Source organism: Alosa pseudoharengus, unplaced genomic scaffold (assembly GCF_046254945.1).
Source record: "Alosa pseudoharengus isolate Yale_2024_CS ecotype anadromous, Long Island Sound unplaced genomic scaffold, YU_APseudo_1.1 YU_APseudo_1.1_scf_17, whole genome shotgun sequence".
In the NCBI taxonomy this organism is placed as follows: Eukaryota; Metazoa; Chordata; class Actinopteri; order Clupeiformes; family Clupeidae; genus Alosa; species Alosa pseudoharengus.
This window is the reverse complement of record NW_027468640.1, coordinates 25,326,506-25,348,920: the sequence shown is the minus strand read 5'-3', so window position 1 is coordinate 25,348,920 and position 22,415 is coordinate 25,326,506. Positions and strand designations below refer to the sequence as shown.

Sequence of the window (22,415 nt, the reverse complement as noted above, 5' to 3'; positions counted from 1 at the left end):
ATTGAAGGAAACACAAATTTAGTTTTTTTCCTTTTTTTTTCCAAACATGAAACACAAACACAGACTGACAGATTTAAAACCAAACTAACTAGGTGGACCACAGCACACATACATGGGCACACTAATGCACAAAGCTAAACAATTAAGGGTTCATTAGGGTTGACATAAAGGACAACTGGGCTAAACATCCGAGCTTATATGTTCCTGTTCCCCTCCAAAGACAATTTGCCCCTAAATATTGAACATTTTGTTCCTAACATTGTGTAGCAACATGTCTAATACATTCCATGATGACAAACCACTGCTGAGGTAGGGTTGTTGAAATGGGATCACGTTTACGGTCATATAACAGAATCTCTTGAAAAGTCTGAGTTAAATAGTTGCTCTTGGGGTTGAAGCATTTGGGACATTCTAGCTTACCATTTTAAGGTGCCACACTTAAAGGAGAATTCCGGTGTGATATTGACCTAAAGTGTGTTGAAACATGATACCGAGTGTGAACGTATGTCTCATAGCCCATCTCGGCTTGTCCCCTGCACTCCAAAAATCTGGCGCTAGTTAGCCGATGCTACAAACAGCTTTTTCAATGGTGGTGCCTCGGCATCGGGCTAGCCATGCAAATAAATCACTGTTTTACACCATTTACGAGGCTCAATGTATCTCCACACTTCATTGGTAGACTTCCGAGGGCCCTGAAATTTAAAACGAGACATTGAGAACTTTGAAATAGCACTGGTAGTTTACTTACAAGACGATTTATACATACAGTATCTTCACGAAGTTTAGCGTTTGCAGCCATCTTGAATTTAGAAAAAGCACTGGTAGTTTACTTACAGTGGATGCATGGATTCCAGTTGCTGCTACTGGAAGAAACTGGAATCCATGCATTTCCACAGAATTATTTTTGGAATCTGATCCCTTATCATACCTGTTCATTCTTACTCTTCGCTCGACTTATCGTGACTAAATTCAAGATGGCTGCAAACGCTAAACTTCGTGAAGATACTGTATGTATAAATCGTCTTGTAAGTAAACTACCAGTGCTATTTCAAAGTTCTCAATGTCTCGTTTTAAATGTCAGGGCCCTCGGAAGTCTACCAACGAAGTGTGGAGATACATTGAGCCTCGTAAATGGTGTAAAACAGTGATTTATTTGCATGGCTAGCCCGATGCCGAAGCACCACCATTGAAAAAGCTGTTGGTAGCATCTGCTAACTAGCGCCAGATTTTGGAGTGCAGGGGACAAGCCGAGATGGGCTATGAGACATACGTTCACACTCGGTATCATGTTTCAACACACTTTAGGTCAATATCACACCGGAATTCTCCTTTAAGTAATTTTAAATGTCTATTTCTGATAACTGTCTTCAGCTGGTTCAATAATGGATACTTGGAAAAGTATTAAATATTCTAAAGATGTCTCTTTTCTGGTTTGAAAGACTGAGACTGTGTCTCAAACCGCATACTTCCATCAGTACACTGCTAGTGTGCACTGAGAGCTTCCGTCCATAGTGGCAACTTTTCAATGGTTAGTATTGTCCCAATATCTGCACTATATACTTAAACTAAGTATTTGAAGTAGGCGGTTTTAGACACAGCTACTATAACAATGAACTTGAAGTTGGGAAAAGAGTGCATCAACAAGAAATGTGTTTTCTGTTGTTTTCTTCTTCTTTTTTAACTATTAATTAACATTAATTCCAACTCTATACAGAGGACCTGTAACAACATTCTTTGTTCATATTTATCATCCTAAAAAGACCCACTTTTAGCAGTGTGGCAAACAAAATAATAAGATGTAGAAGCCAATAAAGGCTGTGAAATACTTCAGTGAAAGCCAATGGTCTGAAAGTCACGTCATGCGCATAGCAAAATAAGGAATGCAACTACGCCCCCTGTTGGAATCCAGAAGCATTACCTGATGAACACAACTACCACCAGACTGTGAAAACAGTCATGTTTAACAGTTATTTAGGACAATGCTTTGCTTTAATCTCAAAGTGAACTTGTTAAAAGCAAGTACAGAGTGCAGATGCACTCATTTATGTAAACTCTGTCAGTAGGTTTCACCTGAGCCTGGATCACAGATACATCAGTACACAGTGAGTCATGGATGGGTTTCTCCCAGCCAGAGCACATCCATGGGCTTAACAGTGTGGAAGTGTGCGCGCGTGAGAGGGCCTTTTAGTACTGCAGCAGAGCCCAAAGCTGTCCAGTTGATGCCATGTTAAAAAGAACGAGGAGGAGGAGGAAGAGGGGTACACCTCCTGAAAGTCTGCAATGGCTGGAAAACGCAGAGCTGTTTGTTTATCACCTCTCCATGTCCTCTTAGGACCTCCGACGTTTTTTTAATTTATTTTTTTAAAGGAATTTAATCTACCTAAAAGGGCTGCATTTAGATGCAGCATAACATTTATTGGATAATACAGTACATGCTCATAAATGGGACTGAGGACATTCCTGGGGGTAAATAGGGGTTATCACCACATCATAAATTTCAGCCTGGTCTGCATTTAACAAAACAAAAAACACCATCACCCAATTCCGACTGTTTAGATCCCCCATACCTCGAGTCGGCAACAGAAATGTCATTTTGTACCCCAAAAAAGGGGTCGCACAAACCAGAGGAGGACTTTAAACCAAGTCACACACCACACTGATGCCCAGAGGATGAGGCTTCCTCAGGTCTGTAAGACGAAGGACTGGAAAGGAGGAGAGGGAGGGGCGATGGATGGAGGAGAGGACAGGGAGAGTCCAGTCTGGATGTTAGGGTACACATGGTGGATGAATGAATAGTAAGGGAGGTGGGCGAGAGGGTTGTTAGTGCTGGCATCACAAATAAAAAGGCAACAAAAGGAGGCCAAACCACAGTGGATAACATAAAAGGGATCAATAAAGCAAGAGAGATCACGACCAAAAAAAACAAACAAATGAATGAGGAACAAAAAGCTGCACGAAACACCAAAAAGGGGAAAGGAGTCAACTTTTAAAATAAAAAGTCTCATAAGAGAGGGGGTTATATCGTTGTCATTTGCCTACCTTCTGGGGAATCTGAATGACAGATTTCTATAAAAACAAATAAAAAATAAAAAAAGAAATAAATGAAAATATCAATTAAAAAGTAAAATAAAAGAATAATAACAGTAGTGTGCTTCTGTGTAGGTATCAAGACAATTGCTAACAAAAAGCATACTCAAAACCATATCACTCTGTCACCACTGGTAGGAAACTCATTACATAACAACCCCTGTTTGTTAAACCTCCTGTATTGGCTGATAACATGTAGAGATATTAGACTGTAAAGTGTAAGCAGGAAGTGCCCTTTTTTTTAACACAAACATCAACACAATGGAAAAGCAGAGAGAATGTGATGGGACAGGCTGTAAATTAGGGTGTGAAGAGAAACACTTCAAATTAAAATCTCTGTCGGTCACTCTCTCTGTGCCTGTTTTTCTTTCGGTCTCTCTCTCTCACACAAGTAATCACACACACATACTTCAGAGATGTAGGGTTTGACTTTTACCCAACTTTCCGCAAGAGTGTTTGGAAAGTGTGTACATATTCAAATATGTCCACTGACTTTGGGTGATATTGTTTTGGCCTTGTGATTATCTGATTCTCTGAGATAGTGTGTGTGTGTGTGTGTGTGTGTGTGTTTTTTTCTAGAAACTTCAGTGATAAAACCTATTAGATATTAACTATCAGTACTACTAAGTAAACACAGAGTGTTTTGTGTGTGTCTGTGTGTATGAGTGTGTATGTCAGCCACTACACTACACTAGTCTGCCTCCAGCATGATAGGCTGAGGTCAGGCCGTGAAGCCACGTGGAAACACTGGTGTTGCCGTGACACCGGCTGAAATGTGACTCCTGGCAGGCAGTGAACCATCCCCCAGTCTCTGCACGCATGCTGCAACACTGGCAAGATCGCGCCAAGGTGTCCCTGCCACGGGTATTTATAGTGCCACTGCAAAGCAATACCTCCGCAGTCACCATGGTTACCACAGAGGTGCAGCACAGTGGAAGCGAGTACACTTTTCCAGAGTGTAGCGCAGCACTTAGCGATGATGAAAGGGTTGCATGTTGGTGTTGGATAGGTAGGTGGATAAGTCTAGAGATAGTTACATGTGTGAACAGAATATGTATGTATGCACATCAGGTTCCTGATATGGATGATCTAGAGACAGTTAGTGATGCAAAAAAAAAGTCTTCAGAATTTAGATATGAAGACTATGAAGGTTTTGTTAAAAGTTACAATTTACCACCCTGGTTGTCACACCAAAAAAACATAATTTTCTTGTGAATTCTTGCCCCAGTATGAACACTTTACATTTTTATATATGATTAATTTCCAAACCACAAATGTTGTTCCTCCCCAATTGTTGGTTAGGATCAATCTGGAGACCTGATATGTGACACTTCAAAGAAAAGTACCCAAAAAAGTACATTTTACAAGCAGTCAAATTCAAACAAGTCAAAGCTTTTGGGCTTAGAGCTGTGTGTTTGGGAAGGGTTTTGGAGAGAAACCTCGAGTTGAATTTTTGTTTGAATTGATGTATGCGTGTTCACGGAGGGAGTGGGTGAGCCAGAGTGAGTCGTGTGCAAATATCCCAAGCTGGAGGGAGCCGAGTCCTGCCTTCTAGTGTGTGTGTGTGTGTGTGTGTGTGTGTGTGTGTGTGTGTGTGTGTGTGTGTGTGTGTGTGTGTGTGTGTGTGTGTGTGTGTGTATCCCTGCATCCCGTCACTGCATGCAGCCACAGAGACGTGGCCTGATTATTTACTGAGTGAAGACGTGACCTTGAGTGGACGCACAACACTTTGACTGCATCCCAGAATGCACAAGGATGCAGTTAAAACTGGAATGCAAAAGTGCCGATGTCTGTATAGAAGACCAAAAGGTCAGAAAATTATAGCTCATTTTAATTCAGTAGACTCGAGAAAATGACACTTCACACACACAACACAGTAAAACAGATTTCTGTGCAAGCAAGGACCTGACCAGACAAAGCAAGAGGACAGGCAAACACATCACATATACACACACACACACGACGCACCAGCACAAAGCATACAGTTAAAGTCCTATCCAGTGGACAGAAGGGGAGGTGTGAGAATGTGTGGCAGATGTCTGTGGTAGAACACTTCCTGCCCTCCTCTCTCAGTGCCCAGCTGAATCTCCCCCAACCGCTCAAACCCTTTCAGTTTTCCCACTCCCAGACAGAACAGCAGACATTCTCACATCACTGCCTATTCCCCCCCCCCCCCCTCCATCAGGATGCATGTACAGGTATCTACAACACCCCACACCTCCACTTCTACAACGTCCACCATCACCTCCCCTGCACATACACACACACACCAATATCCCACATCATAGATACACACTCTCTCACCTGCGCACAAACTTGGAGGTGAACTTGCTGAAGATGCCCGAGGCGGCCGGCCTCCTCTGCTGGCTGTTGCCGTGGGAGAGGGACGGCGAGGCGGGCGGCCCGTGGTAGGGCGAGCCCTGCTGGTCGCGCGCCCCCCGCTGCTGCCCGGCGTGGAAAGTGTTGCGGCTGGCCACCCCTCGTGGGAAGTTGGTACGGTCCCCCGCCGCTGCGCTGCTGATGTTGTGAGCTGAGGGGGATGCGCCAGGAGCCCTTTGTGGGGGGGCACTGTGGGGTAGTTGGGGGGGGGGGGATTATTTTCCACCAAAATAAGAAGGAAAAAAACAGCAAGGAAAAAAATGGGAAAGGAGACGTTAGCTCAATGTCCAACAAAAGCATGGCTTGATTTTTAATGCTGGCCGTCTTTGTAACACAGCTTATCAGAGAGCACACGGTCACAACAGACTACAAAGGAGAACTAAAAGGGAGAGAGTCCCCCCCCCCCCCCCCCCCAAAAAAAGTGTCTGGATCGAGGGCTGCTGGAGTGAGCGAGCGTTTCAGCTGGCATTACCGGCAGTGCTAAGCTGAGCTGCACCGGCCCTGTCCCTCTGCAGCTGCGCGCCCCTTACATAACGCCGGGAGTGGACGGACAAGATGAGCCCATTGTGTCTGACTCAAGCACATAGTGCTTAGGAATCACGCTGCTACGCTGTCCCTCACACGCCCACTCACACTCAGAAACGAAACTCGGAAGAAAAAAAAAACAAGAAAAAAAAAAAAACACACACACACGAGCCGACAACACAAACACACTCTGGCTTTCTGAGAACATCTGTTCGTCTTTGTGTCCACTCCATGGAAACCTATGTAAGAGACCTTGGTATGCATTCTATAAATAGAGTCTCCTTTCAGACAGTTACTGCAGCAGCACACCAGTAAAAAGTGTCCTGCTCCGGGCACCTGTTCAAACTGTTCACACAGACCATCCACAAGCACGGGGGGCAGAACTAGGCACAAAAGTGACAGCTGTCAATCACTTATGTCAGCTGCAAAGGGAAGTTAATATTTCCCCCCTTATTTTATGAATGTATATGCATGTGTTATATATATATATATACACACACACACACACATATATATATATATATATATATATATATATATATATATATATATATATATATATATATATATATATATATATATATATATATATACATACATACAGTTTATTAATATATATATTAGGCCTGTCACGATAACAAATTTTGCTTGACGATAAATTGTCTCAGAAATTATTGCGATAAGCGATAATATTGTCGTTCTGAGAATTTTCCTCGGGAAGAGGAAGACGGCCCACTTGTTGTGTTTTTTTTCCCCAACTGGGAAAACTGCAGCGGATGGTTGTGTTTTAGATGCATATGCATGTTTGTTGTGTTGCCGCTTTTAATTGCGACTGTTTTCCAACAAATGCGACACACCGACTCGCACACGTTCAGTGGTTCACCACGGGCATTCGGTTTAAATCCGAAATGCTCCCACACTGCAGCTGTCGCGTTTCGCTTAACCAATTCCATCTTTTTTGTCTCTGCCTATTCGAACTCGCAACTAGCTTTCTCTCTGCCTAGTGCCTACCGGTATACTTCTCACGCGGCTCTTTAGCTGCACTCTGTGGTAGACTACGCCAGTAGTTCCGCCTCCCCACACACCATGCGACTGACAAGTGACTGACATGAGGGTTCACTCATGGTTACTCTAAGGACCCGAGAGAGAGAGGGAGAGAGAGACGAGGAAAACAAACAAGCATGCAAATGGCATTTATCGTGGCCAGAAAAATTATCGAGCTAATTTTAATTATCATGCGATTAATTGATTTATTGAATATCGCGACAGGCCTAATATATATATATATATATTGGCTATACAAAGTCGCACAATTATTAGATATACCTATTAATAGATTAATAGAATAAATGTACAAAGTACAGCTCCTTCAACATTTATTGGCACCACTGGTAAAGAAAAACTAATCTTTTGGCATTTTATCTTTGTTTCATGAAAACAATGAGGAAAAACCCAACGTTGAAGGAAAGCATTTATTCTGAGAAGAAAAAATCTTTTAATATTTCTAACAAAAACATATGCTGTACTGAATTGAAGGAAAAACAACTACCTCCACATTAACCTCAGTGCATGTTCCCATTCCATAAACTGACACCAGGGCAATAGCTAGTCACATCACACAGGGTTGGTTAAGTGAAATGCTAAGGAAACAAGTCTGGGAGAAGATCCACCTAACACATCACAAACTTCAGTTGGCTGCTGACCACTATTACAAACCTAGGCAGATAAGGAGAGGTCTTAAAAGGCACCTACACACAGATGCAAAGACACAAACACAGATACACACACACACACACGAGAGCTAGGATGACACACCATCACTTGGCCTGGGAGGCTCTAGGCCAAAAACTAGGAATCTGATCTAATCATGGCACGCTCACACATACATCTCCAACACGGCACCCACGACGTCCGACTCCGGAGCACACCGGCCGATGTGTCCCCCTCCGCTCCAGGTCACATGTAACATGCTACCCAGTGCTAGTCTGGGGGCCCAGTCAGGTAACGTGTTACTGAGCTAGCAGCTCCAGCTGGTATGTTAACATGGAGAGCATGACCCGGGACACACAGCGGCCTCTATCAGTGTGCTTCTTCTCCTTCTCCTGTCAGATCACTCCATCATGATCATGTTTTGGTTTGTTTTTGTTTGTTTTCACCCCCCCCCCCCCATTATTTGTTAATTTGTTTGTGTAAGGTGTATTGAGACCATGTTGCATGGTGATACTGCACTACAAGCAATTTTGACTGATTGGAAAATCAGAAAATTGGAGGGTGTTTTATGATTCTGTACAAGGATGCATGTAGAGCTGACGTCATTGTCATAGTATGGCTCTAAGAGGTTCAATGCAAAGCCTCAGTGTTTCTTTGAATTAGATCATCTCCCCAAGCATGCAGGATTTAAGTCCAGTGCAACACAATATATGTGCCCGAGTGTAGTAGAGCAACATGAAGGACTGCGCTTGCTGGTGCACAGGTGCATTTAAACGGTCACATATGCCATGCCTTATGGTATACGCAGCATATATGATAAATGATCCGAAGGGGGTGATTATGACGATGAAGTGGTTCTGACAGAAGAAGAGGGGGCTTGACTAGGAGGAGAAACAGCCGGAGCGGTTCTGGGTGCATCAGTACCTTCTCTCAAGGGTCCCCAGCCAGGTGCGGAAGAGCCTGAGCTCACTGCATGCAACAGAGCAAGCCTCGACACCGTCAGTCACAACAGCAGTAACAACACACACACACACACACACACTCAACACTGCTAAATCCATAGGCACAGTGACGTCCCCAGAGGCTTTAAACCACAGACTCGGGAGCAATACGACCATGTGACTTGCGGGAATTGTTATTTCACACTAGGATATTGTTCAGAGACCTAGGGCATGTTGCACACACACGTGGACGTGTAGATGTAAATGGACAGTCCATCAAAGTAGTCACAATACAAAGAAGTTCACCATACTTACAGAACGCCATCTTGGTGTTGAGGTTCCCTTGAGTGTGATGAATCATAAGACTGTGTGTGTGTGTGTGTGTGTGTGTGTGTGTGTGTGGTAAGTCATGTAATGTTACCATAGAATAGGAAATGTGTGTGAGTGCTTGAGTCTGTTATGGACATGTTAGTGGCAGGATGATGAGGCTTAGTCTGGTAGTTAAGGGAGATGGGAACACAAGTAATTCTCAGAGCTCGGTCAATCTGTGTGTGTGTGTGGCTATGTGTGTGTGTGTGTGTGCGTGTGTTTTGACTGGCAGGTAAAAGACACATTTCTCAGTCTATGCATTACATATACAACTCTAAACTGCCCTCCTCTTAAACAAATAAATATTGCCTCTTTCATTCATTGCCCCTTCACTATTGATTGTTTACTATCCATTATTGATGACTGATTGTTTACTTTCCCTGTGGCTGAGTGTGTGTGTGTGTGCGGATGAGACTTGCCTGGGGCGCTGGTGTGTGTGCAGGTCAGTGGGACAGGGGTGTGCGGAGGAGGACTGGGACTTGTGATGTCGGGAGCGTGAGGAGGAGGAGGAGGAGGAGGATGAGAGCACGGCGGCAGCTGAGGCCGTGGAGGCGCGGGACCCAGGAGTGTTCAGGCTGGGGGGGGGGGGGGGGGAGAGAACCGCACAAACACACACACACACACACACACACACACACACACACACACACAGACACGCACACACACATACAAACACACACACACACACACAGGCATGTGTGTGTGTGGGTGGGTGTGCGTGAACAGAGTGCAGGGGCAGAGAGGGGACAAAACATGAAAAAAAGCTACATTCAGCACACAATGGAGGGCTAAGGGGAGACTGGGGTGGGGTGGGGGGAGACAGGGGTGGGGGTGGGTGGAATTGATGGATGGGACAAAGAGAGACAAAGCAAAGGAGAATGCAAATGGAGAAAGAGTTCTACCAAGTACTACTGAGAAGCACCTACAACAGTGTATGGATTAGTAGTGGTGGAATGGAAGGAGAAACAGGAGAAAAAGAGAGAAAGGCAGTGCATGGGGACAGCCTATAGAAAGATAGTTCAGATCAAAATCTGGATTTAGAAGACCAGAGTGTGGACTGTTTGCACGGCTGCTCTAGGACAGGGATGCGAGAAATCAACATGCAACCATCGTCTCACTACTGCCAATCTTAGATCTGAACTTATGCAAGACAGGAATGCTGAGAGAAAGAAAGTAAGTGTAAGTAGTCGATTAAAACACAAACAGACAACTAAACAAGGATTAGGCAACAAGAGTGTGATGTTGAAATCACACACACACACACACACACACACACACACACACAAGTGCTGTGTGTTCTCGTGTGAGATTGTGCACTTGACCTCCATCACTCACAGATGGAACTGATCCTTTACAAACAAACACAACACAGCAAATACACACTTGCGCGTCACGCATGCAAAGATTCACAAAGAATTACAAACAAAACACACAGATTGAACAGGCATAGAAATGTGACACGCAAGCAAGGACAAAAAAGGAAGGAGAGCAGTAAAGGAAGGGAAGGAAAGAAAGGAAAGGCAACAGAAAGAGAGTGGGGATGGGGGGAGGGGGAAAGGAGGGGAAGGAACATAAAGCCCACCAAATAGCGCTGGTTAATAATTCAACAACACATGAACAGCACACTGCACACACCAAAGAGCATCTGGGGCACCCGGACCCTACGATGACTTTTAGAGGATGGAGACTAACACAACACTGCACATCGTAGACAATAATAATAATTTAAAAAAAAAAGTCAGCAGCGTTTGCACATCATACCTGAAGCTTTTGAAATAAACTGCAATGACCAGGTGCAAAAAAGCGCTGCAATTGACCACAGGAAAGAAGGGAATGCTGCTCACAGGAAATCGATTTGTCCAAACTACTCTCGTGTCATTTTTTAAATTGTGGCACAAAAACTATTAAACAGCGGCAGATAAATTGCCCACCAACAATGGAGTGCAAATAACTAAATACTACTAAGCGCCACCATTTGAGACTGGAAAAAATACAATGCAGGACATCAGAATTTAAAAATAACAAAAGTTAAGTCCTGTATATAGGAGTTATAATGAATCATTGGCGGCACTTTCTGGGAGCAGCTTGACCTTCTCACCAAACCTCTACAAGCCTGGTTATGCATTAGGTTATGCATAAGGCATGACAATAATACATATTCCATACAGCACAGGTAAGCATGTACAGGTAAGCATGTATATGTATTATGATGACCGGGGCATTGGCACACGTGGGGGAGGGGGAGGGGGAGGAGCAGTTGAAAGCCACTAGCCAGGAAGACTGGGGAGAATGGAGGGATGGAGGCCATGATTTGCATGTGTGTTTGTTACCATGTGGGGATGAGGAGAGTAGAGGGAGGAGAGGAAACAAGGTTGGTGTGTGTGTGTGTATGTATGTGTATTTGTGTGTGTGTGAGGGGGTGAGTTCTGTCTGAGACTGAAGGTCAGGAGGAAAGGAGCGATGGATGAGTTCACAGGGGACTTCCTCTGCATGTGTCAGATGAGGAGTGTGTGTGTTCATTGTGTGTGTGTGTGTGTGTGACAAGGAAACGCTGGGTGTCATTAAAATTCTTCCAGAAATCGATTTCGAAATGACCATAAAACCAACCAATTGCCTTCCATGGGCATCCGCGGTCCACCATGAGTCACTGATCACAACGCTGTGACCTTTATTTGCGAATGGTGAGTGGCTGGTCAATGAGCTGCTAAAAGGGACACATGTCCGAGAGGACAATGCCTCTCGACTGTATAAAGTGAGTGGGAGCGAGTGTGCCCATCACGTACCTGTCTTTGCCATTATGGACCCCGAGCGTGGACCTCTCAGCGATTGGAGAGTTTCGGCTGCGACTCGTGCCAGTAGACAGGATAGAGTTCTGAGGAGGAAGAAGAAGAAGAAGAAGAAGAAGAAGAAGAAGAAAGAAAGAAAGAAAGAAAGAAAGAAGGAGAAGAAAGAAAGAAGGAGAAGAAAAGAAGAGACACCAAGACAGAGAGGAAGCATCACATAACAATACATTTAATACGTAAATCAACTCAAATAAAAAGTGCAGGACAGAACCTGGGTCAGATTACGAGGCAGCAACATTTATATGGGACTGAACAGAAAAACACACAGGAACTCTCATTTGGATACTAAATAGAAGAATATGTGCTGTTATCTCATTCGGTGAAAAGTATGGAATCAAATATGATTTAAACATGGATGTACCGGTCCTGGCTGAAAATGTTTTGTTTCTGTTTGTATTTTGCTTCATTTATTGTATAAATCTATATAAGAGCAAACTTCCTTCCAATCTTCCTTTACAAACGAGACTTTAATTCGTAATGGCAAACTGTCCGAATTGTCCAGGAGACGTCACATAAAAAAGCAAAAACTGGGCACTGGGCGCACTACTCACAGAGGAGGGGGTCGAGCTCTTCTTGTGGTCACTGGGAGTGACGGGACTGGGCGGCACCTTGGCCGAGCTGCTGGAGCCCTTGCGTCCGGTGTCTTCAGTGGTGTGTTTGTTGTCGCCCTGAGCGCGCTTTGAATATGAGCCTGAGGCGAGAAAAAAAAGACAAGAAGAGACGCGGTCAAACCAGCCCTGTGCTCAGAACATTGAATCATTAATTTACATTTATTCGTTTAGCAGAGGCTTTTATCCAAAGCGACTTATATATGTCAATTAGATTACAAGGGCCATTCTTCCCCATAGCAACTCGGGGTTAAGTGCCTTGCTTAAGGGCACAACGGTGGATGCCGGGAATTGAACCCACAACTTTTCAGGCAACTGCATACTAGCCCAGCCCCTTTAACCACTACACTACCACCGTCCCCGCAAATTATCACCACATAATTATTCACTATACAATGCACTGTAGGATGTAGTTCCCACACTCTTCAAAGACGAGTGTGAAGTGTAAAGGTGAAAGAAGCAGGCGCACAGACGAGAGTGACCGCTCACCCTGATCTGTCGCCCTCCGAGGTTTCTGCGCTGACACACTGCGCTGTACTTTGTGAGGCGGCGATGGGGCATTGCTGTTCGTGAGGTCACTTCCTGGCCGGGCCTTCGTTGGCAGGTTGACACTCTCTTCCAACTGGGGGGCAAAAGAGGGAGAGAGGTCAGAGGAATGTTTGTGTGTGTATGTGTATGTGTGTGTGTGTGTGTGTGTGTGTGTGTGTGTGTGGTTTCCGAGAGGTCAGTTAAGCATGGGCATTTTGGTGAGGGTACCTCTGAGTTTCTGTAGTCCAGCAATAGGAAGGTTGCTGTGACCTCATTATATTTTTGGTTGACAAGAGCGTCTCTGATTTCCTCCTGGGAAAAGCCCATCTGTATCATCATATCTGGGAGAGAAGGAAACAACAAATACACTCAATGATGACATTACCCATCATGCTATACCAGTTCTAAATGACACACACATACAAACATGCACAAACACACACACACACACACACACCTGTCCTCTTGGGGTCGTTATAGTCGAGCTCAGGCTCTAAATACGGCTTCAGCTCCTCGTCCTCATAACCGACATTCATCCAGCGGTCCTTCATAATTTGCTTTTTAGAGAAGGGAAGGAACAACAGGAATAAGGAAAGGCACAAAAGTGGAGATGACAAGAACCGATCTGTACATGGTGATTTATGTCAGCAATGCAAAAGCACACTGTAGGCATAAAAGCTATGCTATTTTCAGCTGGCTCTATATTGATGTGCATGGTCTCAACGAGGAGCTTGCTTTCTAACAAATTAAGTCTCATTAACCGCAAATGCATGACTGTGTGTGTGTGTGTGTATATATAAGACATACTTCCAGGCTGCCTCTCTTAGAGGGGTTGAGAATAAGGAACTTCTTCAGCAGGTTCTCGCAGTCAGTGGACATGTAAAAGGGGATACGATATTTCCCTCTCAGTACACGCTCCCTCAGTTCCTAAGAGAGTATGTAAACGCAAACAACTCACTCACAGCAACAACCTACAACAACTCACTCATATGTGACCCGTATAAATAATAAATAAATGCCCCGCCAAAATCAATTATTATTGACCATCCAACTAGAAAATTTGGGGCGTGGAAGTTAACCGGCAGGTTATGATTGTGCAAGAGTCTGAAGAGCCTGATTAAGGTTGAAGCAAGACTTGTGAGACCTCTTAAAAAGTAAAAATGTTTTGCCTAGATAAGATATAAATGTATTTCAATTTTCTGTAGTCTGTCTAGTTCATTTACAAAGTTACAAAAAACAAAATGGTTAAAAAGCACTGATATTGTTTTTTGGAAGGCGAATCCACTTAAAGTAGTAAAGAATACAACCAACACAATCTGTTTACAGATTGCAGGGGTTATACATGTATAGCAGCAACATGCATGTCAGTTTCTTTATAACAGTTTTATTTGTAACAGAAATAATAAAATAATTTTGCATGAGAAAAAAAAAAAAATCACAAGCGAAATCAAAAGACTGGACAACAGGAAAGACAATTGAAAGACAGGAATGTTGGGCACTGATAAATTCAGTGAAGAGATTCCATCTCCCCACCTCCATCCATTAGTCGACTTCCCTCACCTTCAGGTTTTGCCCATCGAAGGGGAGCGAGCCGCTGACCAGCGTGTAGAGGATGACGCCCAGGCTCCAGACGTCCACTTCAGGCCCGTCGTATTTTTTGCCCTGGAAGAGCTCGGGGGCTGCGTACGGCGGCGAGCCGCAGAACGTGTCCAGCTTGTTCCCCACCGTGAACTCGTTACTGAAGCCAAAGTCGGCAATTTTTATGTTCATGTCTGCATCCAGAAGCAGGTTCTCTGCCTAATAAACAGAGAGAGAGAGAGAGAGAGAAAGAAAGAGAGAGAGAGAGGGAGAGAGAGAGATTGGAGGTGAGGAGTGTAAGGGTGAACCATGGTAAGGTGAAATTTAGAGAAATAAGTACAACACAACCTTTCATAAATAAGCAAAAACAAAGTAAGGTGTATAAGCAGCAAGACCCAACACTATGGACAAAGCAAACATCTGCTCCTTTGTGTTTCTTCAAAGCATCTCTGTCCTTTGTCTCTTTCTATACTCCTTCTATGTCCTCTTCCTGCAATTGTGTCCAACTTTGTATGGAGTTATTTGCATTAAGGTTTGTGGTCACTGCTTTCTGATACCCCAGACTACAAACGAGTGGCGGCTTACAGCCTCACAGCCTGCACCAGCGGAATTCTCAACCCAGTGGAGAGGAGCAAATGTTGCCTGGCAACAGACTGTTGTTACAAACTATCTTTGTATGGACTCTACCGAATGGCCACAATTTTCACGTGCATCTATGAGGAGTAATCGCATGTATGTTTATGCCAAATACAAAAGACACTAAGGTGATATAAGGGGACAGACAAATGTAATTTGTCTTCCATCACGGACCAAGGACCCTACTAGTTGCTAGACCAGGTTTTCAATCCTTAAAGCACCCCAAAAGTCAAATCAAAACCCCAAGGCAAACAGAGTTATTGTTACTGATTATGATGAATGCCACACACATTATTACAGGCTAGGCTATAACAGGGGTGTTCACTCTGTATGTATAGAACAAACATGGGCATATAAGAATGCTCATGAGACCACAGCAATGGGCATAGCATGGCTTTGCGCTCACAAGGTGTTGAGAAAGGTAAACATGATATTCACACATAGGGAAAGGTGGCTTTATTGTGTTGCTCGGCAAGTGTGAGAGTCCTTTGGTCGCTAGATGTGGTTTTGGTTGAGAGAACAGGCAGGTGAAATAGCAGCTAAATCTAGCAATTGCAACAGTAAACTATTTTGGTGAGCTTGCTGACAAAGAGTCGCGAGACAGATCCTAACTTAGCAGCCTACTCAAGACCCGATTGACTAACTGCCATCGTTGCATTTAAAAATTAACCTCTAGCCTATTTCATGAGCCTGTACAAAAATGCAATGGGTTCCTCAAAATAACGGTACGCCGGTTAAGAACTACTGTGCTATACTGACTGATGCGCATTACCTGCCTCCATCCGGAGTCAAAACCGGTGAAGCACGAAGGAGCCTAACGGCACGCCTCATTTAGACCAATCGCAGAGCAGAGAGCGAAAACGATGCCCATGCCCACAGAGATGGTGCCAGACCAGATGGAATTTACCCAGAAGACACCAGGCACCAGACTAAACAAGAGGAGCGCTCCATGTCACTCACTAGCTCGCCTCACACCGAACAAGGCCTCTGACTCTGTGAACAGGGATTATCCAGTGCTCCAAAACTATTGATCATCACAGACACCAGGAGATAAGACACCACTGATCCCTAGAGAGGAAACCTCGGTAAGCCCTCACTGTCCATCACCACAGGCCCTCGTAGCCTGCTTTGTGAATCACATGGCGAGCACGGAAGCTGTAATTAAATGATACACAGAAGCAAAAGGGAAACAAACCATCTCTGCTTTATGGCGTTGCTTTCGATGGACTTTAGTTAAACAAACAGTTCAGAGAACTCTGAGGGCTGACAACAGGAAAATCCAATTCAGTCACGAGAGCACACTTTATGACTGGTATCTCTTCGCAGCCTGACAGAAACAGTTGGCTGATGACGATAAAAAATCATATACTTCCACAGCTAGCTTGTTTCACGCCCAGAAAATGCCATCATTTCATAAGAAGCGGGGAAAGTTGGAATGTTTGTAATAAAATTAATGATTGCTAGGCCATTTCCGAAGAGCTAAAGTAACTGGTTGTATCCTGTATTTTTTAAAAGGCATATCAAGTTAAAAATTCATGAGCTTTCTATAAGTAACTATAACCATTAATGGCTTAATACAGGCAAGACAAACCAGAGCTCAATTCATTAATATTTCATATGATATCATTCTGTCTACCTCAAGAACACAACCTTTTATAGTTTAGAGTACTAGAAATGAACATTTTTGTTAAAGTTTTCAAGTTGGTGATTCAATACCTTATTATTGAATTTGTTACAATTTAATACAACATTACTGTGATATTTCAATCTTTTTTTAAACATGTCATAGTATAAAGAATATACCACTATATGCATGAAATCTGAATTTTAAATGTTTGCTTTCTATGCATGTATTTTATATGTATTTATAAGTCACTGCAACATCTAACAACTACACAACTGTTTTGTGTATTCTGAAGGAATTCAACATAAAAATGTGTAGATTTTTTTGAGAAATTGAGAATCAATACTACAGTAGCAACAAATATAAGGCTATTCAAGTGTGTGTGTTCAAGTCTGTGTTATTCTGGTACTTATCTGTGCCCAATAGTTTGATACCTTTGGTAGGTCTATTCTAAAGGGTTTAGGGAGGCCTTGGCTCCTAAGCTCGGCACAATGTGTCTGTCTGGTCAAATATAAAGCTCAATTTCAAGCCTTCCAACTAGGGCTGTCACTTTTGTGAAAAAATCCTGTTCGATTTTTGAGACGTAAGTGTTCATTGAATCGATTGTAAAATCGATTTTTTATGTCTAAAGACGCTTCCATTTTCAACGCGAAATATAGGCCAATCCACAAACAACTAACAGGCATTAGGACGAACGTAAAGAGGGCGCTTGAAGACGCAAGCCAGCAATATTTCTGATGATTTATTGGCGTGAAGTTTCGTGCACAATGACAAACAGAAGTGCAACATTCTCGAAAACCAGTAAGCCGAGTGGACTGCCATTACATCAGTGACATGGCTGCAGGCTTCAACATAGCTGTGTCTGTGTTTACGATTAGAAATGTCAAACAAATTTCGCCTACGTAGAACTCGATTGCACAGTTTGCGTAGCCTACCGCTTTGTTCTTCTCCATAGTTTGATATACCAAAAATCCGAAGTACTTCCACATCTCCTCAAGTTATTAGGGCCTATCACTCGTCTCTCTACATGTCGCACAGGTTGATCGCGTTGTCCTCCATTTTTTGGCAAAACACGAGCAGCACAGCAGCTGATTGAAACAGCTGTTCCCGGTGCGTAAAATTGGTGGGAATTTTCTTTTTAGCTTTCGCAATGCTTACTGCACTTCGGAATTCTTTTATATTCTTATATTCTTGTTTGTGAATTTTGTTACATCTATCTTTTTTATTTGTTTAATTCGTTTAAAATTAATAGTGTAAATATTTGGTTAAAATCGATTCCCCATTTTAGTTTTCGAAACTTGTGTTGTTTGGTCCAATCGATTGTGCAATCGATTTTCAAACGTAAAGTGACAGCCCTACTTCCAACACTTTCTGATAAAGGGTTCAGAAGGAGAAAGACCAAAAGCAATAAAGCCATAAAACTCCATCCATTCTGTGGGGACACGGGGGGAGTGGTGGCATTTGTGATGGACTGTGAGAGCCGGCTGGGTTGTCCCCTGGAGCGGGAGAGGATGGGGGAAGGGTTTGTGTGATTATGTAGCACTGAGGACACAAGTGCTACAGATAAGATCTTATTTTAGCTGAGGTGGCATGTGCAAGCCATTACAGGAAGTAAAAACAACTCCTGTAACTCTCCTCCAGCCTAATATGGAGATCCGCCAGACAGAGAATCGTGGTCACCGAAGATCATCATGTGTCCGAGCGAGAGGCCAGAGTGAACGGAGAGAAATCCTAACGAGGAATTTTTTACTTTTCCAATTGTGATTTTGCACAAACAAACAAACAAACAAACAAACAAACAAACAAACAAGCAAAAAACCCTGGGCAAGGCCCTGAACAACCACAACAAATGCCTACATGAAAATGCACACACACACACACACACTGGTTGGCACAATAAGAGCACTCACCTTTAGGTCCCTGTGTACAATGCACTTTTGATGGCAGTACTGAACTGCTGAGACAATCTGCAAAGACACAAATGGGAAAAAAGGAAAGTAAGACAGACAGTGAAGTAGTCAACATATAAAATAAATGAGGTACAAGAACAGAGAGTAGCAATGTACCCTCTGACCCCACCAGGGTGCTATATCACACAAGCAAACATCTGCACACACCTGTCTGAATTTGGCACGGGCCTCCTTCTCCTTCATACGCCCATGAGCAACAAGGTAATCGAATACCTCACCTGTCACGGGTAGGACATTGGAAGTCAGGGGACACATCAGAACACAAAGTATGAAACAACATATTCAACTGGGGGAAATAACTCACCTCCACTGGCGTACTCCATCACCAAATACAGAGTCTTCTCTGTCTCAATCACCTCAAATAATTTCACTGCCGAAAAAAAAGTGTGAGGACAGGGGCAAACAGAGAGAGAGAGAGAGAGAGAGAGAGAGAGAGAGAGAGAGAGAGAGAGAGAGAGAGAGAGAGAGAGAGAGAGAGAGAGAGAGAGAGAGAGAGAGAGAGAGAGAGAGAGAGAGATCAATACAAGATGTTAGAAACTTCAGAAGCAGCTTCTTCCCTTTCAGCTGCTAGTCAAGCTGTCAAGTTTTCAGCCTGTCTTGTTCATAACAAAGTAATGAGGCATAAAACTGAACTTTTCCAGATATATTTTTAGATTATTACACAGTCCTAGCTCAGTCACTTAAAGTTACTGTAACAGTTATGTTTGAAACGGGCTCAGTAGAGATGGCATATGTGAGAGTGGACATGAGTCCCTGAAGGCTTGTGTCAGCCAGGCTCTCTGAACGGCCTGGGCAACGCTACAGAAGACTTCCCTTCTGAAGATTCAGAGCGAGAGCCTCGGCATGCATTCAGAGGCCCAGACAGGCCCAACGCCAGGCACTGGCTCCTCTTGGCGCTCACATTAACTTAATTTATTTATTTGTTTATTTTTCATTTATGCATTTACCTGACACTTTTAACCAGATAGCAATTGCAGGGCTAGTCTACCTGGAGCAACTTGGGATTAAATGCCTTGATCAAACGAACCCATGACCTTTTTTTTTTTTTGCGGCTACTGCACGTAATGCCACCTTACACCAAACAACTTTGACGAGATTTGGGAAAGATTCTTGAAAGATTGTAGTAGGGGTGTGAATCTCTCATGTAAAAGACGATACGATTCACATCTAGATACATAGGCACGATTCGATACAAGAAAAGATACATGTTCATAAAAAACGATTCAGTACGATTCGATGCAGCTGAAGAATGGAAAGCATTCTGAAAGATTTTTTATCATTTGCTTAAGGTGCACATTAATTTTATATTATAAATTATTATGGTCATGTCAATTAGGCAAAAACAAATGTGTGAATATGATTATCTAAACTGAGGTTTGTATCATATACTGTATTGAAATGAAAAAAGAATAGTCTACATTTCAGCCAAACAAAGCAGCCAAATACAACATGAAAATACATTTTTATAGACTTTATAGATTTTATAGAGTTATATCTGATTGTTTTCAAGGAGCTGTAGCCTATTGTTGAGGTAAGACAATACCGAAATAAAATAAAACGGTGCTTAAGACAATCTTGGCCTTTTCTCATTGCCTACAACAAAATAGGCCTACATATCAATGAACTGGGCCTATTTTGTTCCAAGTCTGAGTGAATATGAACAAAATAATAATAATTTGTACATTGTTTAAGCAGCAAGGGCCAAATTATTCTTTAGTATTAAGGAAATCCCTTCATCAAACGTAAGGCTACTCTACAGACTATCGTTGCCGTTTAAGAATGCTATAGTAAGTGTTTAATTTCGCGCTGAATTTTGACAAACAAAAGAGTAAAAACTGTCAAACACCGACAGAGTGCGAGTTGTCACGTGCTTAAGTTGCGGTAGATGTATGGGTAATGAAGTCCTTTGACGACATTGGGCAATGAGTGTAGCCCAAAACGAACTTCATTACCCACAAATCCGTGCCATGTGTAGTGTCAAAACAGGAAGCGGGATGAACGCGCTGCTTGCAACGTAAATCAGAGTCTGAGTGAGCAGAAAAGGTTATGAACCGATTTGTAATAAGTAAATCGATATAAGGACCGGTTCATTTCAGTTTTATTCCGATACGGGGCTTCACATATCGATGTAGCCGTATCTTACGCGTTAAAAACGGATACCGATACGTATCGGTTAATCTTTACACCCCTAGATTGTAGTCTTTTAACTAATGCCCCCCATTCAAGCTTTACTCAAAAGACTCCAATCTTTGGAGAATCTTTCCCAAGTCTTGTCAAAGTTGTTTGATATAAGGAGGCCATAAGCCAATTGATTTAGCCACTACTGGATCACCGCCCCACTAGACAATGCAGGTGATGGGCTGGGTGACATAAGGAGAGGGAGGAGAGGAAGTGGAGGAGAGCTTTGTTATGAAAAGCTTGATGGGCAGGTCTTGCACGCTCTAGCTGGAAGAGTAACTGACGAGTGCCGTCAGCTTGTTTCAGCTGACAGAGAGATTAGTTATCCACACTCACCATAACTGGGTGCAGCAGTGACAAGTCTGGCCATATCGGAGTCTGGCCAACTTACAGTTGCAATAAGGAGGGGATGATGACTTAGCAATGTTAGCAACGGTTAGAAAAAAAAATCCACACTATGCAATTCATTATTTTTTTCAATTAAACAAAAGATATTTGGCCTACATTTCATAGACAGGCTAGTTAGGATCACTATGAATGAATTAAACAATAAGACTTTCATTTTCTTAGTGCCATTTTGACAAGTGCTTTAGATTATAATGGCATATAAGTCTATATAAATCTGACTATCAAAACGATTCCTACATTTTGATTAAATGCATTTAGATTGTGTTTCGCTTGTTGTCTCTTGCCACAGACTGCACATAAATATTTATTTATACAATTAAAAACTCTTTACAGCTTCTACGAAGTTGACACTTTCAGTTTTGCAGTTATTAATTAATTTGATAAAATCAGTGTGTTTACTTGGCCAGCACGTTCACCATCAGTTCTTGGTGACAAAAGTCAAAAAGAAAACATATTGCTGATTATTTTCAAATTTTTTTTTTTTTTTTAAAGATACACTTTCTGACAACTTCAAAGTTCAGCCTGGACCTCAGTCTTCATTAGAAGCTATGACGCACTTCAGTCACAGCCTGAGTGGTCTTATACAAAAGATAATTCAAGCATGACCGGAAACGACACATCAAGAAAAATATACAATAACATAAACATGAGCACGGGCCTGCTCACATCACACGCAAATGGAACCCCTGCCCCCCAAACAGTTTAGCAGGAATGCCAAGTCGTCGGGATATGTCTAATCTATCATCATTTCCTGACCCAAGACTAGCTATAGCCTCCAAGAAATCATTCTTTTTGTCTCTCCAGCCCAACTTAATTCTCAATGCAGGCAACATATTACAAAAGGGCATGTATGAAGCAGATCTTAAAACTGTGTAAAAAAAACATCCCACTCACCAATATTTGGGTGATTCAGGACTTTCATGATTCTCACTTCCCGGAAGAGCTGATGAGAGAGAGAGAGAGAGAGAGAGAGAGAGAGAGAGAGAGAGAGAGAGAAAATAAAAATGGGGATAGGGATGAGGGAGGAGAAA

The 22,415-nt window shown here is 42.9% G+C and overlaps 1 protein-coding gene across 6 annotated transcripts in view; it reads right to left on the bottom strand.

The window, feature by feature from the left end:
- mark2b (MAP/microtubule affinity-regulating kinase 2b) overlaps nt 1-22,415 on the bottom strand; it is a 44,732-nt gene that overhangs the window by 5,157 nt on the left and 17,160 nt on the right. For 3 of the 6 annotated variants that reach the window (XM_076289065.1, XM_076289069.1, XM_076289066.1), the window contains 14 exons: nt 22,279-22,327; nt 19,103-19,168; nt 18,946-19,016; nt 18,739-18,795; nt 14,551-14,787; nt 13,798-13,917; nt 13,448-13,547; nt 13,219-13,331; nt 12,952-13,084; nt 12,406-12,545; nt 11,795-11,883; nt 9,431-9,586; nt 5,392-5,655; nt 3,040-3,066 (listed from right to left, as the gene is read on the bottom strand). In XM_076289065.1, the coding sequence (XP_076145180.1) occupies nt 3,040-3,066; nt 5,392-5,655; nt 9,431-9,586; nt 11,795-11,883; nt 12,406-12,545; nt 12,952-13,084; nt 13,219-13,331; nt 13,448-13,547; nt 13,798-13,917; nt 14,551-14,787; nt 18,739-18,795; nt 18,946-19,016; nt 19,103-19,168; nt 22,279-22,327 (1,622 nt within the window). The remainder of the gene's footprint in view (nt 1-3,039; nt 3,067-5,391; nt 5,656-9,430; nt 9,587-11,794; nt 11,884-12,405; nt 12,546-12,951; nt 13,085-13,218; nt 13,332-13,447; nt 13,548-13,797; nt 13,918-14,550; nt 14,788-18,738; nt 18,796-18,945; nt 19,017-19,102; nt 19,169-22,278; nt 22,328-22,415) is intronic. The other 3 variants (XM_076289068.1, XM_076289070.1, XM_076289071.1) reach the window with 2 other exon arrangements.